This window comes from Odontesthes bonariensis, chromosome 3, assembly GCF_027942865.1.
Source record: "Odontesthes bonariensis isolate fOdoBon6 chromosome 3, fOdoBon6.hap1, whole genome shotgun sequence".
Taxonomy (NCBI): Eukaryota; Metazoa; Chordata; class Actinopteri; order Atheriniformes; family Atherinopsidae; genus Odontesthes; species Odontesthes bonariensis.
In genome coordinates, this window is record NC_134508.1 from 37,264,104 (window position 1) to 37,283,181 (window position 19,078).

General features: G+C 37.2%; 1 protein-coding gene across 3 annotated transcripts in view; it reads right to left on the minus strand.

Moving 5' to 3' along the window:
* igsf21a (immunoglobin superfamily, member 21a) overlaps positions 1-10,378 on the minus strand; it is a 183,298-nt gene extending 172,920 nt beyond the window's left edge. For 2 of the 3 annotated variants that reach the window (XM_075461709.1, XM_075461707.1), the window contains exon 1: positions 10,004-10,378. In XM_075461709.1, coding sequence (XP_075317824.1) covers positions 10,004-10,142 — 139 coding nt within the window. In that variant the 5' untranslated portion in view covers positions 10,143-10,378. The remainder of the gene's footprint in view (positions 1-10,003) is intronic. The other variant, XM_075461708.1, reaches the window with a different exon arrangement.
* Positions 10,379-19,078: the final 8,700 nt, after the last annotated feature.

The window sequence follows — 19,078 nt, forward strand, 5'->3', positions numbered from 1 at the left end:
TAAAAGAAAACCTGAAACAATCAATGACTCTGCAAAGATAACGGGGTGAAGGAAAAGCACCAGTGCTTAGAAATGCAAACAGCTTAGGGTTTCATGCTGACATCCCTCAACTGATAGCAAGCAGAAAAAGCTACACTTTATATTAAGTAATTTTATATATGTTAATTCTATCAAGTATAACAGCAGCACAAGAAACCAAAAGTGGCAAGTCATTACAGCTGCTCCCACAGAGTATTTTATTCCACCTTCCTGAGAGTAAGAGTTACCAGGTAGCCGGCATACGCCACACTTTCAACTAAAGCTAAATTAAAATTGACAGTTTTATAAAGCAAGAATAAATTAGATAATTTTTCCTTTGAATTAAAATTCAGAATGATGGAGCAAGAAACCAAAACATTTGAGTAATTACCCTTAAAGCCTGACTATGATGCATATGCAACCACAGTTACTTTTATTGTGCAATTCATGTCATGTTCAGGAGATTAATTCTCTGAACTCGCATGAGACGTTATGCAGCGGATCAAACGTTTGTGGACAAATGATATCATGAACGACAGATGTTATCGGATGAACAGTGACACTTGTCCTATCACAAACGGACTTTGTGAAACTTCACTAATATCTGCTCCTGTGACTGCAGATTAATGACTTTACTAGTCTTTTTATATAAAATCTAGGCATGGTTTCCTCAGGGAGATAGAAAAAGAGTCTTTCTGAGGCTCATGTAAAGGATGCCAGATGCATAAAAGAAAATAATCTGTTGTCATAAAACACATAGCCCACAGAATCCATCCTTACTCCCATCTGCATAGCATCAGCCCATCCAGAGTGACATCAATGTACAGATTAGAGCCTTTCCCCCTTCCTTTACCATCTTTTTGTGAAAATCTTTTTTGTGAATACAAGTTTTCCTGTAAAAAAAAACATTTATATATTTGTTGAAGGTGAAAGCTTACATATATGAAATTCAATTATGGGCCTTAGTCAGATATAAAGAAAAATAATATATATGTGTATATGTATATATATATATATATATATATATATATATACATATATATATATATATTAAGGAAAATAATATATAATTTATATATAAATTACACACACACACTTTGCCAAGATTATTTCCATTTGCCCGGATTCTATTCAAGACGAGGTCAGAGTGACTTTGAGTAATTTCACATCTTTGTGCTCCTCCAAAAATACTCATTTCTATAGCCAAAAGAAAAACTTCCAGGAATGAAAATGTAACAATGTGAAAAATCCTCTGTACACAGCAGTGTTTTATCTTAGAGGTTTCATCTCTCTCGTATTTAACTATTACTGCAGAGGTAAATGTTAGGTACAAGGCAGTTCAAACTTTTTTTCATTACTAGACTTATGTTTTGACACAGTAGCAATTGTTATTACTCAGCAGCCATATTAGAACAGGAAAAGCAAAATCACATAATCCTTATGAGCATGAAAGAAATTGTGGAAATATGACAAAACTTCTCATAAAGCTTTTCAAGTTGTGCTTGTTATGCTGGCTGCTAATTTAAGAAATAATTTTGAGTATTAAAACAAGATTTGACAAAAAGTTTGGTAATTTTCTTTTGGTAAGGGAACATTTACATGAATTGACAATATATTTTTCTCACAGTTGAGCACAACAAATGAAGGTATACATTCTTTATGAAGATGTCTCAAGAACCAAGCGTAGCTTCTCTACTCTTATTTTCTATCTCTGAGAACCACAAGCTGTTGAGGGAACCAGCGTTAGTTGCTTCAAACTCCCACGCAAGCCTCACAACCCAAGCTACATCCCAGTATGAAGGTCCACAAAGGTGGTTAGGAAATTTACTGTGCTGATTCAACTCACTTGCCTCAAGCATTCAGTTGCCTCTTTCATCACAGGCTTTATCATTTAGAATACCAATGCTTGAGAATGTGAATGTATTTGAACCGCACAGGCAAAGAAAGGTTCATTTTTCCAGCCCATTTTCCTTGATTGTGCCCATAACCATTTTTGATGCCGGAGGGTGTTGAGGTGACACTGAGGGAGGACAGATTTGTCATGATGGTTACCAGTTCACTTGTATTATTTGTAATGTGGTAGACATCCACCCTGTGGTCAACCCCTCAGGCTACAAGGCAACAAGTCATGCTGGACTCAAACTGCATAGTTGAGGATACTAATTGTGATGTAAGTGGCTTTTTTTTCTGTGTACGGTTCACAGCAAAAACAAGACTTAAGCTCATCCAAAATGTCAAAAAGATGATTTGTTTTTACACAAAGAGCAGATAGCTGGCATGTATGTTGATTTTTGAAATGTGCTATTCTCTCACATGTGGCTTATCACTCTCTAAGACATTTCCACGCACCACGCTTTTGGGACAGCTGCCTTTGAAGAAACTAAAGGCCAGCATTTCTTTCAACAACACCCGAACCTCAGCATGACAACAAAATGCATGTATAACTGGGAAGTGAAAAGTCATGTCAGTCAGGCAGCAGAAAAACTTGAAGCATAAAGGCTTTTGTTGGATTACAGTGTTATGGGTTTATACAAACCTGTGAAACAGCATAATGTGACTTTAAAAAAAAAACAGTTCTAAAGAAAAATAATGCTCTCAAAGACCACCAAAATCAGACAATGTGCTGGTAAAAATAATAATAATAATACCTCTATATAAGAACATAATTTCAAGTTTTCTCTACCTTCTCTATAATCGTTTATTCGCATTTACTATACTTATATTGTCATGGTTTTCTGTTTTAAAAAAAAGGGCGCTGATACAGAATAAGTCTAAAAGATTTGGGTCTCACAAGGTCAATTTCTGTCCAGACAACAACAGAAGAGATGAAGACGAGAGAAGACTAGAGATCACCTGTTTACTGGAACTTAAAAAGTCAGAGCGGCCCTTGTTCTGCCCGTCTACAGTTCATCTGAGGACAACCCAAACTCTGCATGTATGTGCGTGTGTGTGTGTATTCATGCTGAATATATTTCTGTGAGATGCAGAAATATCAATATCCTTGCTGAAAGGATACACTTCCTTGATCAAAGTGGCCCTAAACCCTAAAAGTTACCACAATATATTGACAGAAACCTCAGTGCTGCCGATGCAATCTCAAGACAGATCGCGGATCTAAAATTGGACAATGACTATGTTTCCCTTCTCTGCTGTCCGTCCGTGGTGCTGTCCACTTTCCATGTCTTGCAAGCATTTAGTTCCCCACAAACACTTAAGATGGTCGGAGGGGATGGGAGAAAGTGATAATTATGGGTCTTTGTGCAAGAGACTCATCCTGCACAATGTTTTAAACAGTCTTAAACAGAACTTTTCTACTTCCCTCTCACTAACGATTCCTTACTTTTCTACCACACTCTCACTTCACTTGGGTATGGTGTTAAAGTATGCCCAGGGATTAGAATTAAAGTACATTGTTGGTTTTACACGTTAAGAAATACATAGTTAAAGGAGAACTGCGGTATTTTCAACATTAAGCCTCATTATTTATGAGTCGTCTGCAATGTTTTAGAACCCCTCTCACCGCTTTTTTGATGTTTACTGCTGTCTCCGGTATTTGCCTAATTTTGCTTCTTCTCAACCTGCTTCAGAAAGGCAAGCATGGTGCATGTCCAAAAAGGTCCGTAAAAGCACCATAAACGTCCGTTTTCAAAATAATCAACTCACCGTTGTGGTTACAGGTGTGCACTGGTAATCCATATCAAATTTCGTTGCGAAAAGTTGCTTCTGTCGTGTTTTATTTGACATTTTGTACTGGATGTTCGTTGATATTACTCCGCCACAGCTAAGAAAATAGTGCGAGCATGAACGAGCTGCCAAATAAAACACGACAGAAGCAACTTTTCGCAACGAAATTTGATATGGATTACCAGTGCACACCAGTAACCACTCCGGTGAGTTGATGATTTTGAAAACGGACGTTTATGGTGCTTTTACGGACCTTTTTGGACACGCACCATGCTTGCCATTATGAAGCAGGTTGAGAAGAATGAAAATTAGGCAAATACCGGAGACAGCAGTAAACATCAAAAGCGGTGAGGGGGGTTCTAAAACATTGCAGACGACTCATAAATGAGGCTTAATGTTGAAAATACCGTAGTTCTCCTTTAAACAATTATGAAAATATTGTATTATTACAGCTTTCACATTCTTTATTTATGCATCACGAATACCATCATGTCACATGAACGCTGCCCTACATAGCAACAGCTTCTGGATATGTTACATTCTTCAAATTGTGTTACTACAACATGTGGACAAATGGGCGTAATACAAAATTTCCGGTGAGACTGGGCTAAAGATGCAGATTTTGGAACCTCTCTAGAAAACCCAAAGCTATACATCATGCTAGATAAACTGGTTAATTTTGGGATTTGAAACTAACCCCTTAAGGTCTAACAGCACTAAAGTGAAAGCAGCATTTACATTCTCTGAAGTGTCCACTTTGATTTATCAAATAATCAGTATCTCGGCTGCTTTCCTTCTGATCTAACAAAAAGGCAGGTATGGTCAGGTTGAGGCTTGAAGTCGTCCACAGGTTTGTTTTGCGATGCACTCTTTTTGCCATGCCACCTTCTTAGCAGTCCAGTCATCCTAGATTATTCATCTGCCCCCCCCTTTTTTTAGTCTCTCAAACATCAAAATACAGAAGATTTTATTATTTTACACCTGCATACATCGTGTACAGTACGGAGACCCCTAGGGGACACGAGGAAAAATTTTGTTTTTTTTTAAATCCAGAGAAAGTTTTGCGAGATCCCGAGAAACTTGTAATAATAATCAGAAAATAAACTTTAAATATGTAGCCTTGCAGTGACCAAATTAAACCAAAAGGACAATCTCAGGTTAGTTGGATTTTTCAGTGAAAGCTATTTGATTTTAAGTACCAGAGTCCGCATGCACAAAGCTGGCAGAGGCACTTCAACAAAAGCGGTCATTTCTAGGTCACCAACTTCATTCAAGTTTTAATAAGGCTCTTTTATTACAGCAAATGGGATTTCAAGGTAAAAGAAAAAAAAGATCCAGACTTAAAGGGGAGCGTCTAAAAAAATTTGGTTATAATTGCGGATGATCACTGAAGGAGACAATTGGTAGTCTCACACACATTTTATTTACAGTGTGTAAATGGGATCTGCATTACAGATTATTGTTTTCTTTCAATGGAGCTTTTCAATACATTACAGCCCACTTTTAATTGTAGGATTCCTCTGACTTCAGTCACAGTACACTCAGCAAGTGAAATAGGTCAACCTGAGATTCAAAGCAGTGACCTGCACTTGTATTTTTTGATTAAGCCGCAAAGTGAAAGCAATTAATGTTGTATTGCTCAACAGACTGCAATGACTTCATTTTGTTTGAAATAGCAGACTCACTATTGCATCAGAGATGTCTGCAGAATAAAGAATAGAGCCTATTAACAAATGGGATGGTCTCTGCTTCAAAGCAGTCTGAATTTGTTGTACAAGTAACTTGCAACAACGTCAATACATAAAATCAAACAGTGTTTTTTTACTTGCAACTATATCAAAATAAAGTACACTTCTAAGAGTATTTTTTGTTTGCTTAAATAAAAAATGTGTATAAATTCAATCAGTCACAATACAAAACAATAAAAATCTGCTTCTAAATCTGCAGAAAATCACTTTATGTAACTGCTGAGAACTCCACTGTGTTGCAAATCCTGATTATTATTAGACTGTGGCATAACCATAACCCATATTCCGGCACATAACTCTTCTTACATCCGGTGAGTCAACGACCAACTATCAATAGCAGAGAGCCACACAGTACTGGAAATCTAACCCAGATCTGGTGCCTGTTTAATCTATCAACACTGCTATAATATGCCATCTGCAAACCAACTTACAGTGCAGCGGTGTGAGGAAAAACATTTTATTTTGATCCTTTAACAGATGGATTTAAAATGAACTTGCACATTCAATGAAAAACAGATTAACTTGGCTCAGATAGGAAGTCTATCTCATGTCACATTTTGTTTAATTCTCGCTCCATAATTTTACAGCCAACCACCTGTAGCAGTGATATAATTGTTATGTTTCTACCTTTACTCAATTTCTGTGTTTCTAACTACAATAACAGTGTGCTGGACAATGCCATCTCAGTCATTTTATAATAATCTCTAGCATGTCTCTGACAACTGGGGAACACAAGGCTGCTGATTCTTCTTCTTCTTATCCCTGTAATATACCAGATTATACTGGTAGCTAACGTCTAGAGCCTTCCTGTCCCATTTTCTGATATCAGCGCATTGTACTTTCATGCACAGCTCTTTTAACGAACAAGCAGCTTTTTAAGCAGTTTACATCACATTTCCATTTAGCTTGTATTATACAAGAACTGGGCATTAAAACAGGTCTTTAATTCTTTTTTTTTTTTATTCACTAAAACTCTAACTGGGAATGCATTGAAAAAAATACATGCATTAACATCTAAAATAAGCACCATAATTGATTTGACAGGAAATTGCCAAAAAGCATGAAATAAACTTTGTTATTGGCCTAATAGGTAAAATAAATGTGTTTTAGGATGAGAGGTGCTGATTTTAAAAGGAAATTATCTATACCAATTTCTAAACACTTTCATTTGAGGTTTTTATCTCATAAAGAAATCGCTGACGCTCTGTAACGCAAGTGCCGCAAATCAGACGCGAATACTCCCTTGTGCCAACCTATAGGAAACAAATTCATTTTATCTAATTTAATTTCATTGAGATCAGTAACGTGGGATCTAAAAAAATACATTCATTAAAATACTCTGCACACCCCTTGAATTTAAACACATGCAATATACAGAATGCCAAACAGAAGCACAAAGAAAAGCAGCCCATCTGTGTGAGCTGATACTCAAATGAATGATTCTTCTTTCCCAGGTTCTGCGGTGTTGGCTATAATAATTAATCTCTAAAAAAGAGGAGCTGCTTATGAAAAAGTAAAGTATATATTGATATTAGAAGTGACCAATTGTGATTGGTTGGTCGAAATTAACCTGGACCACAACTGGTCCGATCATAATTTTTTAAACAAATCCTGCAACATTACCTTCCTTTGCTAATATAACTAATATGTCAGAATGGTTTAAAGAAAGCTCATGTTGGGAGCTTTGTTCAGAGGACACTGATCTTATAGTGAGGACTTGAATAAACGAAAAATATCAATTTTGACGGAGGATAAAACAAGTGATTTTCTGGCACGTTCTGTGAGACACTACAGAAAACATTTGTCCCTCTCCACACCTTTTTTCACTTTTTTATAGTTAAAAGTTCCAAATGTAAATGGTCTTCCTGCTTTCTTTCTTGCATTGCTACATCTAGTAAATGGCTTAGCATATCCGTTTTTTATTCCTAACTGACAGCAGCTGCCAAATTTAAAAAAATCTTAGTCTCACTGTGAAGTTGCCAGGCAACCACAGATTTCAGCAAGATTTTGCAATCCTCATACAGAGCAGGGCAAGCTGCCATATTTCCAGTCTGGTATACAGCAAAACACTTAAATATTTTGTAGTACACCAGTGTATGTGACGTAGAAATGATTTTCTTTTTACAATGTCATCTCAGAGAACTTATCCTACACTATGAGATCAAACACGGTATGGTTATTCATTAAAAAATGGCTTAAACTGGCAAAATCTTTGAGACTAATAAAAAAACAGTATGAACTGGGCAGACATTGTCACAAATCCATGCTTTCCAATTTTATCTGAGGGAGATTTTGTTTCATTATTCAGAATAACAAATTCAATTTTGATTTTTACACTGTGTTGCTTTTGCATTAGACAGGAAAACAAATTTGCCGAGTTTGATATGTTATAAGAAGATGTGAAGAGTAAAAACATGAATGGAATTGGTAAAAGTTGGAAAAAATTTCACCAACATGAAAAAACTAAAATTCAAAAGACATCATGCACTCACATGAGGTGTATTGCTCACTTACATATCACTTTATACAGGGCGTGGAAATAACTTTTTAAATCGGATCTACCCTGACAAATGATATGACTCACCAGCTGTTTCCGGTCTGAGTCGGCAAACTACAAACTCAAGAAGTCTTCTCAGGTATGATATCCTATTCCAGATACATGAAAGTGACTCATCAAGAAGAGCTCTCTCCATTTTCCACTTGTATACTGGATCAATTTAATGGTAGAGGCTGCATCCTCTGAGTCAATATTTGGTGTATTGAAAGGCAGAAGAATGGTTTACCTATTTTTGGACTCACAGAAAGTCTGATGTAGATGAAGTTTCCCACTTACATAGAACAAAAGCATACGCTAGTGAATATGTAGAATGCTCCTGAAAAAGAAATTACTAACAGTAAAAAAAAATTTAAAGAAGGAGAATTTTACAGAATTTTACACTCAGTCTAAGTCTCAGTCTAAAATGAGACACAATACAAACATAAGTTGATGGGGGAAAAATGTATGACAGTTCAAGATAGACATGAAAGTGGTGTAATTGTCAACAGCTCTTCTCAAACATTTAAAAAGCATGAACTGCCAGCATTCCACTGTGCTCACATATGTGATGGTGTTGTACTTAGTAACAAAATAAAGCCAGTAGAAGCAAAAAATTAAAGGTGAAATTTTGGGGTTAATCCTCAGCTTAAATCTTGCTGAAACAATCATATATAATAATAAATTCCACAGCTTGTTTGCATTGTAATTAATATTAACACCGGCATTTTAACCTTATTGTTACATGCAATAAAACCAAAGCATAGAGGCTATTTGTTCTTGAGAATGGTCATCTTCTAAGGTAGAAAGTCCCTGAGGCATTTTATGCTTAACATTATGTTGAGCCCAGCTGACATTATGATATCCTGTCAGCGAAGGTCATAAAGACACGAAAAACAAAAACATACTTGGCTACAGCACAGGTTAACAGGTTAGTTTGCATGGTAAACTGCTCGGATGTTTTGGAAAGGGGTGAACTCAGAAGTCCTTCAAACATCACAGAGCGAACACACAGTTCACTGTGTGTGAGCTCGAGCAGAATGAGAGGGAGCCTTTGGCTTTCTTGAGAGAAAATGTAGTATTTGTAAAGGCTGACTTGAAATTCAGCCTCTTAATGATAAATATCATCATGCTGAACGAAAGCGTCCTTGCCAAACCTCTTGGTGCGAAAATGCAAAAATGTGGAACGTGTGAATTCCTGCCATCATTTGAACAGGTTTAACATGCTTTCCTCTGAACTGCGCTTCAGCATACTCAATCCAGTCACAATCACTCCCAATGTTAGATCAGACAACGCTGAAAAACATAGCTTTTATAATTCTTTACAATACACCCCTTATGTGTAGGAGGAAATTGAGGATTTGGCTTGATGAAAAAAGATAAATATTGTGTTTTCATCCCGTATCTATACACGTAGGACACGGAGGATAAAAAAGAAACACGCCACACTGATGCCACCGCTGTTCCGTGCAGACCGTGCCGACAGAAATCTGCATAAGAGGCAACACGCCTAATGTTTTTCAAGTCAACAACTTTAATATCTATTGGGCATAACCGCTTTCTGGTGTGCAAAAGACAACATCACTGCGTGCGCCTCAGCATCTGTAGGTGTAGTTGTGTGGTGCTCAGAAGTAGGTGCTGTCATGCGTACTGGTCGTGATACTCGGTGCGGATGTATTAAGACTTAATACATAACCAGGCCTGCTGCTACGACTCTTTCTTGCATTTTTTTAGGCTCAACGACACCAGATATCTTGTAATCTAAACAGAATCCTACCACTATTCACTGATTTCGCTTCTTCACGACTTCGCGGAGGGGGAAAGTTGGCATGAAGCAAGCATGGCACCGATCGCCTCCACCCGGCTGTCCTGTTTATGGCCAGTTGGTAGCCCCGTTTCACTATCATGAATCAATCCCCAAACTCATTGATAGTTTGGCTTTTGTTAGATTTCAGGTATAGGTGGGAGGACCGCGAGAGGTTCTCGCAGCGTGAAAATGACATGACAGGATCAGACTTACCGACGGCTAAATCCAGCAGATCTGCGCACAGGAGCAAGCACAATGAGAAGACGGTCATCTTTCCCTTATTTCGCAATAATTCCCAAACTCCATCTGCGTTTACATGCTCCCTGGGTTTTGGCTGTGTAATCCCCACCATTCCAGAGGTATACGACTGAAAGGAATCTCCAAACTATTCATGATGCAGCTGAAGTCTTAAGTGGAGAAATCGGAGAAGTTGACAATGAATGCAGCATTCAGAGCAGCTAAAATCGACTATCAAATTTAAAAAAAGACTCACTGGGATACGCTTACAGAACAAGCAGAGTGATTCTTTCCTTTTTGTCTCGCAGTTTAAACAACAGGGAGCAACACAGAGCCGCAAAGCGAGAGGCTCTGGGAAAAACGGAGAGGTTTGGATGAAAACGTGTTTCCCTTTCTCTCTCCTCTCTCTCTCCTCCCGCCCTCCAGACAGGCGCACAGTCATTCCTGATCACCCGCTCTTTTATTTCACACAATTTTTCTTAATCCTCCCGTGGATTCAGACCCTTCTAATTCTCCCATTAAACCGATTTATTTTCGTAGGATTTTATTTTTCTTTTAAGAAACGATAACTATCCTTACATGTTTGCATACGACAACCATATCCCTTGTGTACACATAACTTGTGTGGATAAAATTCCATAAAAAAAAAAACAGTTCCCAGCTTTGCAGTAACTAGATCAATCATTACTCTCAGATCAATTTTAAGGTTGATTATCTAACCTAGATTTGGTAACCGTGAAAAACATGTGGTCTATTTTGCAAATGAAAAGGTGATTCAACTCAGAATTCCTTGACTTCTCACTGTGAATCAATACATCTGATACACTGTCAATTGTTTCATATTAATGTCCACTTTAGGTTCTCGTAATCAAAGCAATCAGATAAGAATAACATATATCTATGGATATAAATACATATATGCTATTCTATATATATCTATAGATATATATAAATATAGATGTATCTATATAATAGATATATATATATATAGAGAGAGAGAGAGAGAGAGAGAGAGAGAGACTGAGAGAGAGAGAGAGAGAGAGAGAGAGAGAGATTTATGATATGATTTTATTCCAACAATATTAAAGCCATTAGAACTAATTTGAACTTCATATTTAGGCTGTCTGTTTAATGGACCAGATTATGTTGTTTAAGGTTAGGCTTTCAGTTCAAACCTGCTGCAATCATTTCTTTCATTAAAGCATCTATCATACTAAGCAATAAACCAGTTCCACAGCATACCACAGTATGAAAATCATCCTGTTTATGAAATATTTTTTTTCCAATATTGAAAATAAAATCTAAACAGATGGAGAACCTCACATGCATGTGGGCATCTCCCTTCCTTCTTAACTGCCTGTCACACTTGTCAACTTGCGTCACACACAACTGCATTTCAAAAGCAGTTTCCAGTTTAATCTTGTTCGACCAAAGAAACTTAGTTTTTCTTTCCTTAGAGGGTCTCTGTACTGACTGACTATAGATAGAATTATAGTTGTGTAAAAGTATATGTCATTAAACTGATGTTTTCTGTGATGGTCACCACACTTTAGGATTCTGATAATGTTTCAGTCCCACTCATGGTATAGAGCTAAATACCAAATAGGAGAACTTATCTGTAAATGTCAGTTGCACTCTTATGCCCTACATTTATGTTTAAATAGAACAGTGACATTCCCCAAACACATCCACTTGGCATATCTTATGTCTCATGAAGATAAACTAGTTTTATTTGATTATGGTAAATACTTGAATATTATTGTGTATCTTTTTTTCTGTCATTTCCAAAAATAATTTAAAAAGTATACAAGAGAGGAGACCAAAGACATTTCATTCTGTCTAAGACTTGTCAAAGTTTGACAGGTGCTTGAGGCTATGTCGTCCCCATAAGCATCACCTTAACAAGGCCAGCGTTGGTTTTCTACTCTATTTTACTCTAAAAAGGATTTGTGCAACCTTAAACCTTTTGTGAAATGGTCCTCTGAGTATACTGTCAAAGTCCAGGCAATAGACAGCCACCAGCATGCCACATTTATTCTCCAAAAATATAAATTATATTGAATAAACCCATTGGTTTCCCATTTTCTGCAAAGCCAACACAATATATCAAGATCATATACGTGTATTGATTTGTGCAGCACTGAAGCAGGAAGACCTCACAGGAACCACAGGGAAGCTGTTTGCTTGAAGACAAAGGTTTGGTAGTCCATTCACTCCTTTTTAAACCCTTTTCAATGAGGTGTAACAACAGCAAACCGAATAATGACTTGAACGAGTTGTTCTTCGTAACATGAATAGGAAAGGGTGCTCCCCATTTATAAACTCAAGCTTCTAACATAATGTACATGCAGTGCCACTGATTCTCCCAGAATAATGCTCTTCACTGCTGACAGTGTAGAGAGGCTGCTTTTTTGTTTAAGGTCTGCATCACTTATGCACTATCACAAATCTCTAGAGGGCAGTGTCAACAACAATTTATTAGGGTAACAGAGCTGAACGTGTTGCTGTCCAAGCGGCATCTAACCCATTAACAAAGAGGAGCCTGTCTTTTGAAAGTCCAAATCATTAACTTACTTTCCTCTATGCACCATACAAATAGATCAGCCTATAACAGTTTTTTTTTTAGATTTTTAATTAAAGCCTGAGGAACTGAGAGGAAAAAGAAACCTGACATACAGAGAGACTCAATTCTATATGTGAGGGTTACACTATTCCCTCCCTTCCCTTTTCTATCCCAGTCCCTATCCCAGTTATCATTAAGGATTTGTTGCTCTCAGTTACCTTACCTGAATCATCTCCACATTCACAATCTTGTCAACACGTAGAGTGTTACTGAATGCCTACTGGAATCAGATAAGGAATACATTATGTGGCCATTTGATGTGGTATATCTTTAACATGTTATGTAGTGAAATTGAGAAATACAGTCATTAATCCCACCTAAATAAAGATTTCAATGTTCAACTTTGACTGTCAGTTCAATTTATTTTATACTGCTTGCCATTAATTGAAAGTTGCAGAGGTACACCACTCTAATGAGAGATATTTCCACTGTTTTGTAAACCCTATTTACAAAAATAAACACATTAGAAGCAGATTCCACTGTAATGCTCTCCAATGAAATATAAGAACATTGCCTGAGTTTAAGTTAATAACATTGTTGAAATAAGGCCTCTAAACAGATAACCTTAAGTAATTTGGACTAGATGAAAATGTTTAGCAATAGTGTGGACAAGGAGTATAGGTTATGTCTCCGTATACCTAATTATAGATTCTTTGTGGGCTATTTTTTCCCATATGCATATAAATTTGCTTACCGGCAGCTTGTCTAATTTCACATTTCTATGTAGATAAAGTTCAGCCAACCCTATGAGACACTAAATGCAAAGCTGAGAACATACAAATGCAGGTAACATTCAGCTCAATGGTCTTCTTCTTTTTTCCCACGAGGAGTTAAATAAGACTATTCTGTGCTTCCTTTGAAAAACCTCTTTTGAAGCTGAATGAATGATGAGGGATGCTTTGATGCAGTCTAAGTTGTAGTTTCTTTAGGACCTAGAACTGAAAAACAAAACTCATCAAAACATTTTTTAAGTGTGATATTGGGGCTATGAATTTTAATTTGGAAATTTGAAGATGATGTGAGAGATTGGATGACATATCCCCTTTTGTGTGAAATTTAAAAAGCAGAAAAGTTCTTTGAAATAAATTATCGTTAATTCCTCGGTGACTTATAGTTCATGACCTATTTTGATTAATGAGTTAGTTGACAAAAAATGAATACAGAAACAATTAAAAGATACCAAATAACCTTTCAGAGGTTAAGTTGTTTTTTTCTGACCAACGATCCAAATCTACCAGCCTGTTTGAACCCCAACAGCTAGATGAATATTCAAATTGGAACAAAGTGAAACAGAACAGCAAGGAAATTACATATCGTAATCAGTGATTCACTTTCTTCACTTCACCACTGACTCATTATTTGACAAATTCTACACTAGAGTATCTGGAGGCAAACAAAAACCTTACATTGAGGAATTCAGCTGCAGGCATAATCAGCACTACATTGAGTATTTCTCAGCTAAGACCTTTAAAAACATCCATCCATTTTCTATACCCGCTTAATCCGTCGGTCAGGTCGCGGGGGGGCAGGAGCCTATCCCAGCGGTCATCGGGCGAGAGGCGGGGTACACCCTGGACAGGTCGCCAGTCCCCTTTAAAAACATTTTCTTTTAGATGTAAAGTTCTTGAAAAAAATTGTTGCAGCTCAACTTTGTGATAATTTGCACATAAATAATCTCTTTGCAGAGTTTCATTCAGGATTGAGAGGAATCATAGCTCTAAAACGGCTTTGGTGAAAGTTAACAATGATCTCATCTTGGCCTCTGATGGTGGACTTTGTTTGTCCAGTTGGATCTCAATGTTGCAAGCGATAATTTTATAACAAAGGCTTGAAGATGTTATTAGTATTAAAAGAACTTCTTGTAAATGAAACTTCCTCACATTCCAGATTTACTCATCATCTCTGTGCTCGGGCCAATGCTTTTCACTTTGTACATGCTTCCATTAGGTGATATTATGATACAGCAGGTCACACATTTCAATTGCTATGCAGATGATATTCAGCAATACCTATCCATGAAGTCTGATAAAACAAATCAGTTGGTTCGACTAAGTCTTAAAGACACAAAAGGACTGTTCAGAATTTTCTGCTTCCAAATCCAGACTAAACCAAAGGTGTCTTTCAACTTGAGTGCTTCAGAGAGTCACTATCTAGCTATGAAGTTACTCTAGATGGCATTACCTTGGCTTCCAGTACTACTAGAAACCAGTTATTTTTGTTATATCTGTCTAAAGACTCGCATATAAAACAGGTTTCTAGGTTTGTAAGATTACCAAAATTAGATATTATCTTTTTTCGGATTGATGCTTAAAAACTTTTGGACCGTCCGCAAAAAATCTCCGAAACACCTTCAGCTGATTCAAAAAGCTTCAGCTAGAGTTGTTGATGATAACTAACAAAATGGATCATACACAATGAATTTTAGCTTCTTCATTGGCTGCTTGTTAAATCCAGAAAATAATTCAAAATTCTTCTCCTCTCATAATGACCAAACTTTCTTAAAGATATGACTGAAAAAGGGAATTTTCCCATCCACTGTCTTCTCATGCAAGCTTAGAAAAGGGGATTGAATGGATTGATGCAATCTATTGGTTTCCCTGGCAAGACAACTTTTTTTTAAATGGCATTTTATGAATTGGACATGTTTGTATTTTAAATGATTTAATTTAATGAGATTATAATTGGCTTAATTTGGACTGTATCTTCAAAGTGCCTTGAGATGATAGTTGTTGGGATTTGGTGCTTTTTTTGTGAAACTGATTTGAATTAAAGTGAATTCAGCTTTGTGGCATGTGAGATGCGACACCAATTTATTTTACATTTCAAGTGTTCTTAACTCTGCATTGATTCCTACTTCCATCAATCCATCAGTTAAATAAGTTTGATATATATGTATATATATATATATATATATATATATATATATATATATATATATTAGCCTTTCGTTCTACCAAGTCAATTTTTGCAGACACGAAAATATCAGACAATATTATATTGATGATATTACAGTAGTATGGAACGTTATATAGGATAGTTGATGCATGCTTTCCCACCTACCACCTGATCTATTCTGTCGGAGAGAATCAGACAGGAGCATCTGTCTACCAGCTTTGAAAGCTGTTGATCAGTCAGTAATCATGGTAGCCCCCACTGCATATCATTGTGGTATGTAGATTTGACCTCAGCTGAAGTCACTGAAAACATGGCAGGCCAGATGTAGTGCCTGGGAAATCCACTCTCTGTCTGAGCCAACACTGGCAATTTTATGTTTGCCCCTAGCAATACTGCCAACTGTCCAAGCAAGTGAAGGAGCTCAAACAGGCTTTTTGTGCCAGATGCTCCATTTTAGACAAGATGGCGACTCAATAAAAGAATTGGATGCTTTTTGCAGCTTAAAGCTTTTTTTCTACTGCACTAGAAATTCACTCAGTGTGAATACAAGAGAACAAGTTTTCAACCTTGTCTGGCTTAAAAGGCTTCCTCTTGAGTTCCATTTGATGAAAAATGTGCCTGCATAAAAACAGTTGCATTTGTTACCTGGAGATGTAAAACAACAGTCACTTTTCCTAATTGCATTCTTCATGAGTGTGTTGCAGTATCATTAGCTCAGCTGAGCTTGTTTCCTTCATTGATTGCAGTCACTGTCAGTCCCAGAATCAGCACCCTGGACAGTGGTCAGGACTTGCCTTTTAAGCCCCATACACACACGTCGCTGCTATTTACTCGCTCAGCGAGTGAAGTCAATAGAATGTCTATGTGTTCACGCGAGGCGAGGAGGCGAGTAGGCGAGGAGAGTACAAGCGAGTACAAGCGATGCGATGTGGGCGGATTCCGAGAAGAACATATTTCAACTTCGAGCGACGCGAGTAAGCGAGTAAAAGCGAGTAGCCAATTAAAATGCAGAATACAGATTATTGACAGGTGACGTTCCCCCAGTGTTCTCCAAACAGTGGCCACCCAACTTCTACACACCAAGTCAGCAAAAGCACCCAAGCGAGTGGCGAGTAGGCGAGTGAGCGAGTAGCGAGTAAATAGCAGCGACGTGTGTGTATGGGGCTTTAGAGTGGTGAAATTGTAAGCAAAGTCTGACAAGAAAACACTTGTTTGGTTTAGGAGCGCGTCCACGGCCAAGTGCCGATGTGATATTACTATAGCAGCATGAATATTAAGGCATCTGAGCACTAACTATGCATTTTAATTCTTAACTTAACCAAAGACTTTTAACTCTTGTCCCAAAACATTTACTATTTACAGAAAAATATAATAGCAAGGAAAGACAAATGATATCAACCTCACCTCGTTCTTATAAAGGAGCAAATCTACAATGTGCAACAGTGTGTTGTTTCATATAAAACATGGCCGAAAACATGCAAACTTGCTGCAAACGCCGAAACAAATCCAACAGTAAAATGCTGCAAGAGAAAAATGCGGCAATAACAAAAACGACCGGAGCACACACGCTGCAAACCCCAAAACACATGCAAGAGAGAAACGCTGCAATTTTCAAAACACATGCAAGAGAGAAACGCTGCAATTTTCAAAACACATGCAAGAAAAAAACGCGCTGCAAACTTCAAAACACATGCAAGAAAAAAACGCGCTGCAAACTTCAAAACACATGCCAGAAAAAAACGCGTTGCAAACTTCAAAACACATGCCAGAAAAAAACGCGTTGCAAATATCAAAACACATGCAAGAAAAAAACGCGCAGCAAATATCAAAACACATGCAAGAAAAAAACGCGCTGCAAATATCAAAACACATGCCAGAAAAAAACGTGCTGCAAACTTCAAAACACATGCCAGAAAAAAACGTGCTGCAAACTTCAAAACACATGCAAGAAAAAAACGCGCTGCAAACTTCAAAACACATGCCAGAAAAAAACGCGTTGCAAACTTCAAAACACATGCCAGAAAAAAACGCGTTGCAAATATCAAAACACATGCAAGAAAAAAACGCGCTGCAAATATCAAAACACATGCAAGAAAAAACCTGCTGCAAACTTCAAAACACAATGGAAGTTTGCCAAGCCACTAGGCGGTCTCGACCTGTGGGATAGGGGATCGACTTTGGGAGATCTACCATATCAATGAAAGAGAAGAAAGTCAAAAGGTACGTTGTCATTTATGTCTTTTTTAAACACTTGGCCGTAATATTTTACCTTATTATAGAAGAGCAGCGGAGTTAGCAGGAGTTGTGCAGGAGTTTCGGGCACTGACTATGAGGTGCCACCAGGGACATAAATCAAAATTAACTTCCATATGCACATATGAAATTAAACTCTTCCACATACCATACTCAAAACCTTGCTCAAACACTAGTGAAAAGCTCTCACATAAACTAGTGAAAACATTTACCTCTTATATAACCTACTCAAAAGCTCTCATACACACTACTGAAAAGCTTTCATATATACTAGTGAAAAGCTTTACCTTTCATATATACTAGTAAAAACCTCTCATATACATATGTCAAACCTCTCATATACATATGTCAAACCTCTCATATACACATGTCTAACCTCTCATACACATATGTCAAACCTCTCATATACACATGTCTAACCTCTCATACACATATGTCAAACCTCTCATACACATATGTCAAACCTCTCATATACATATTTCAAACCTCTCATGTACATATGTCAAACCTCTCATACACATATGTCAAACCTCTCATATACATATTTCAAACCTCTCATGTACATATGTCAAACCTCTCATACACATATGTCAAACCTCTCATATACATATTTCAAACCTCTCATACACATATGTCAAACCTCTCATACACACATGTCAAACCTCTCATACACACATGTCAAACCTCTCATACACATATTTCAAACCTCTCATATACACATGTCTAACCTCTCATATACATATTTCAAACCTCTCATGTACATATGTCAAACCTCATTAACCGCATATATTCAAACCTCTCATACACATGTCTAACCTCTCATATACATATATGTCAAACCTCTCATACACACATGTCAACCCCACACAACCCCACACCACAACCTCTCTTACACATATTTCAAACCTCTCATGTACATTTGGTCCAAACCTCTCATACACATATGTCAAACCTCTCATACACACATGTCAAACCTCATACACATATTTCAAACCTCTCATATACACATGTCTAACCTCTCATATACATATGTCAAACCTCTCATACACACATGTCAAACCTCTCATACACATATGTCAAACCTCTCATATATATATGTCAAACCTCTCATACACATATGTCAAACCTCTCATATACATGTCAAACCTCTCATATACATATCTCAAACCTCTCATATACATATGTCAAACCTCTCATACACATATGTCAAATATTTGTGGATTTCAGTTGAAACGGAAGGTGTTTCTGTTGAAACGGAAGGCATTTCAGTTGAAACAGGA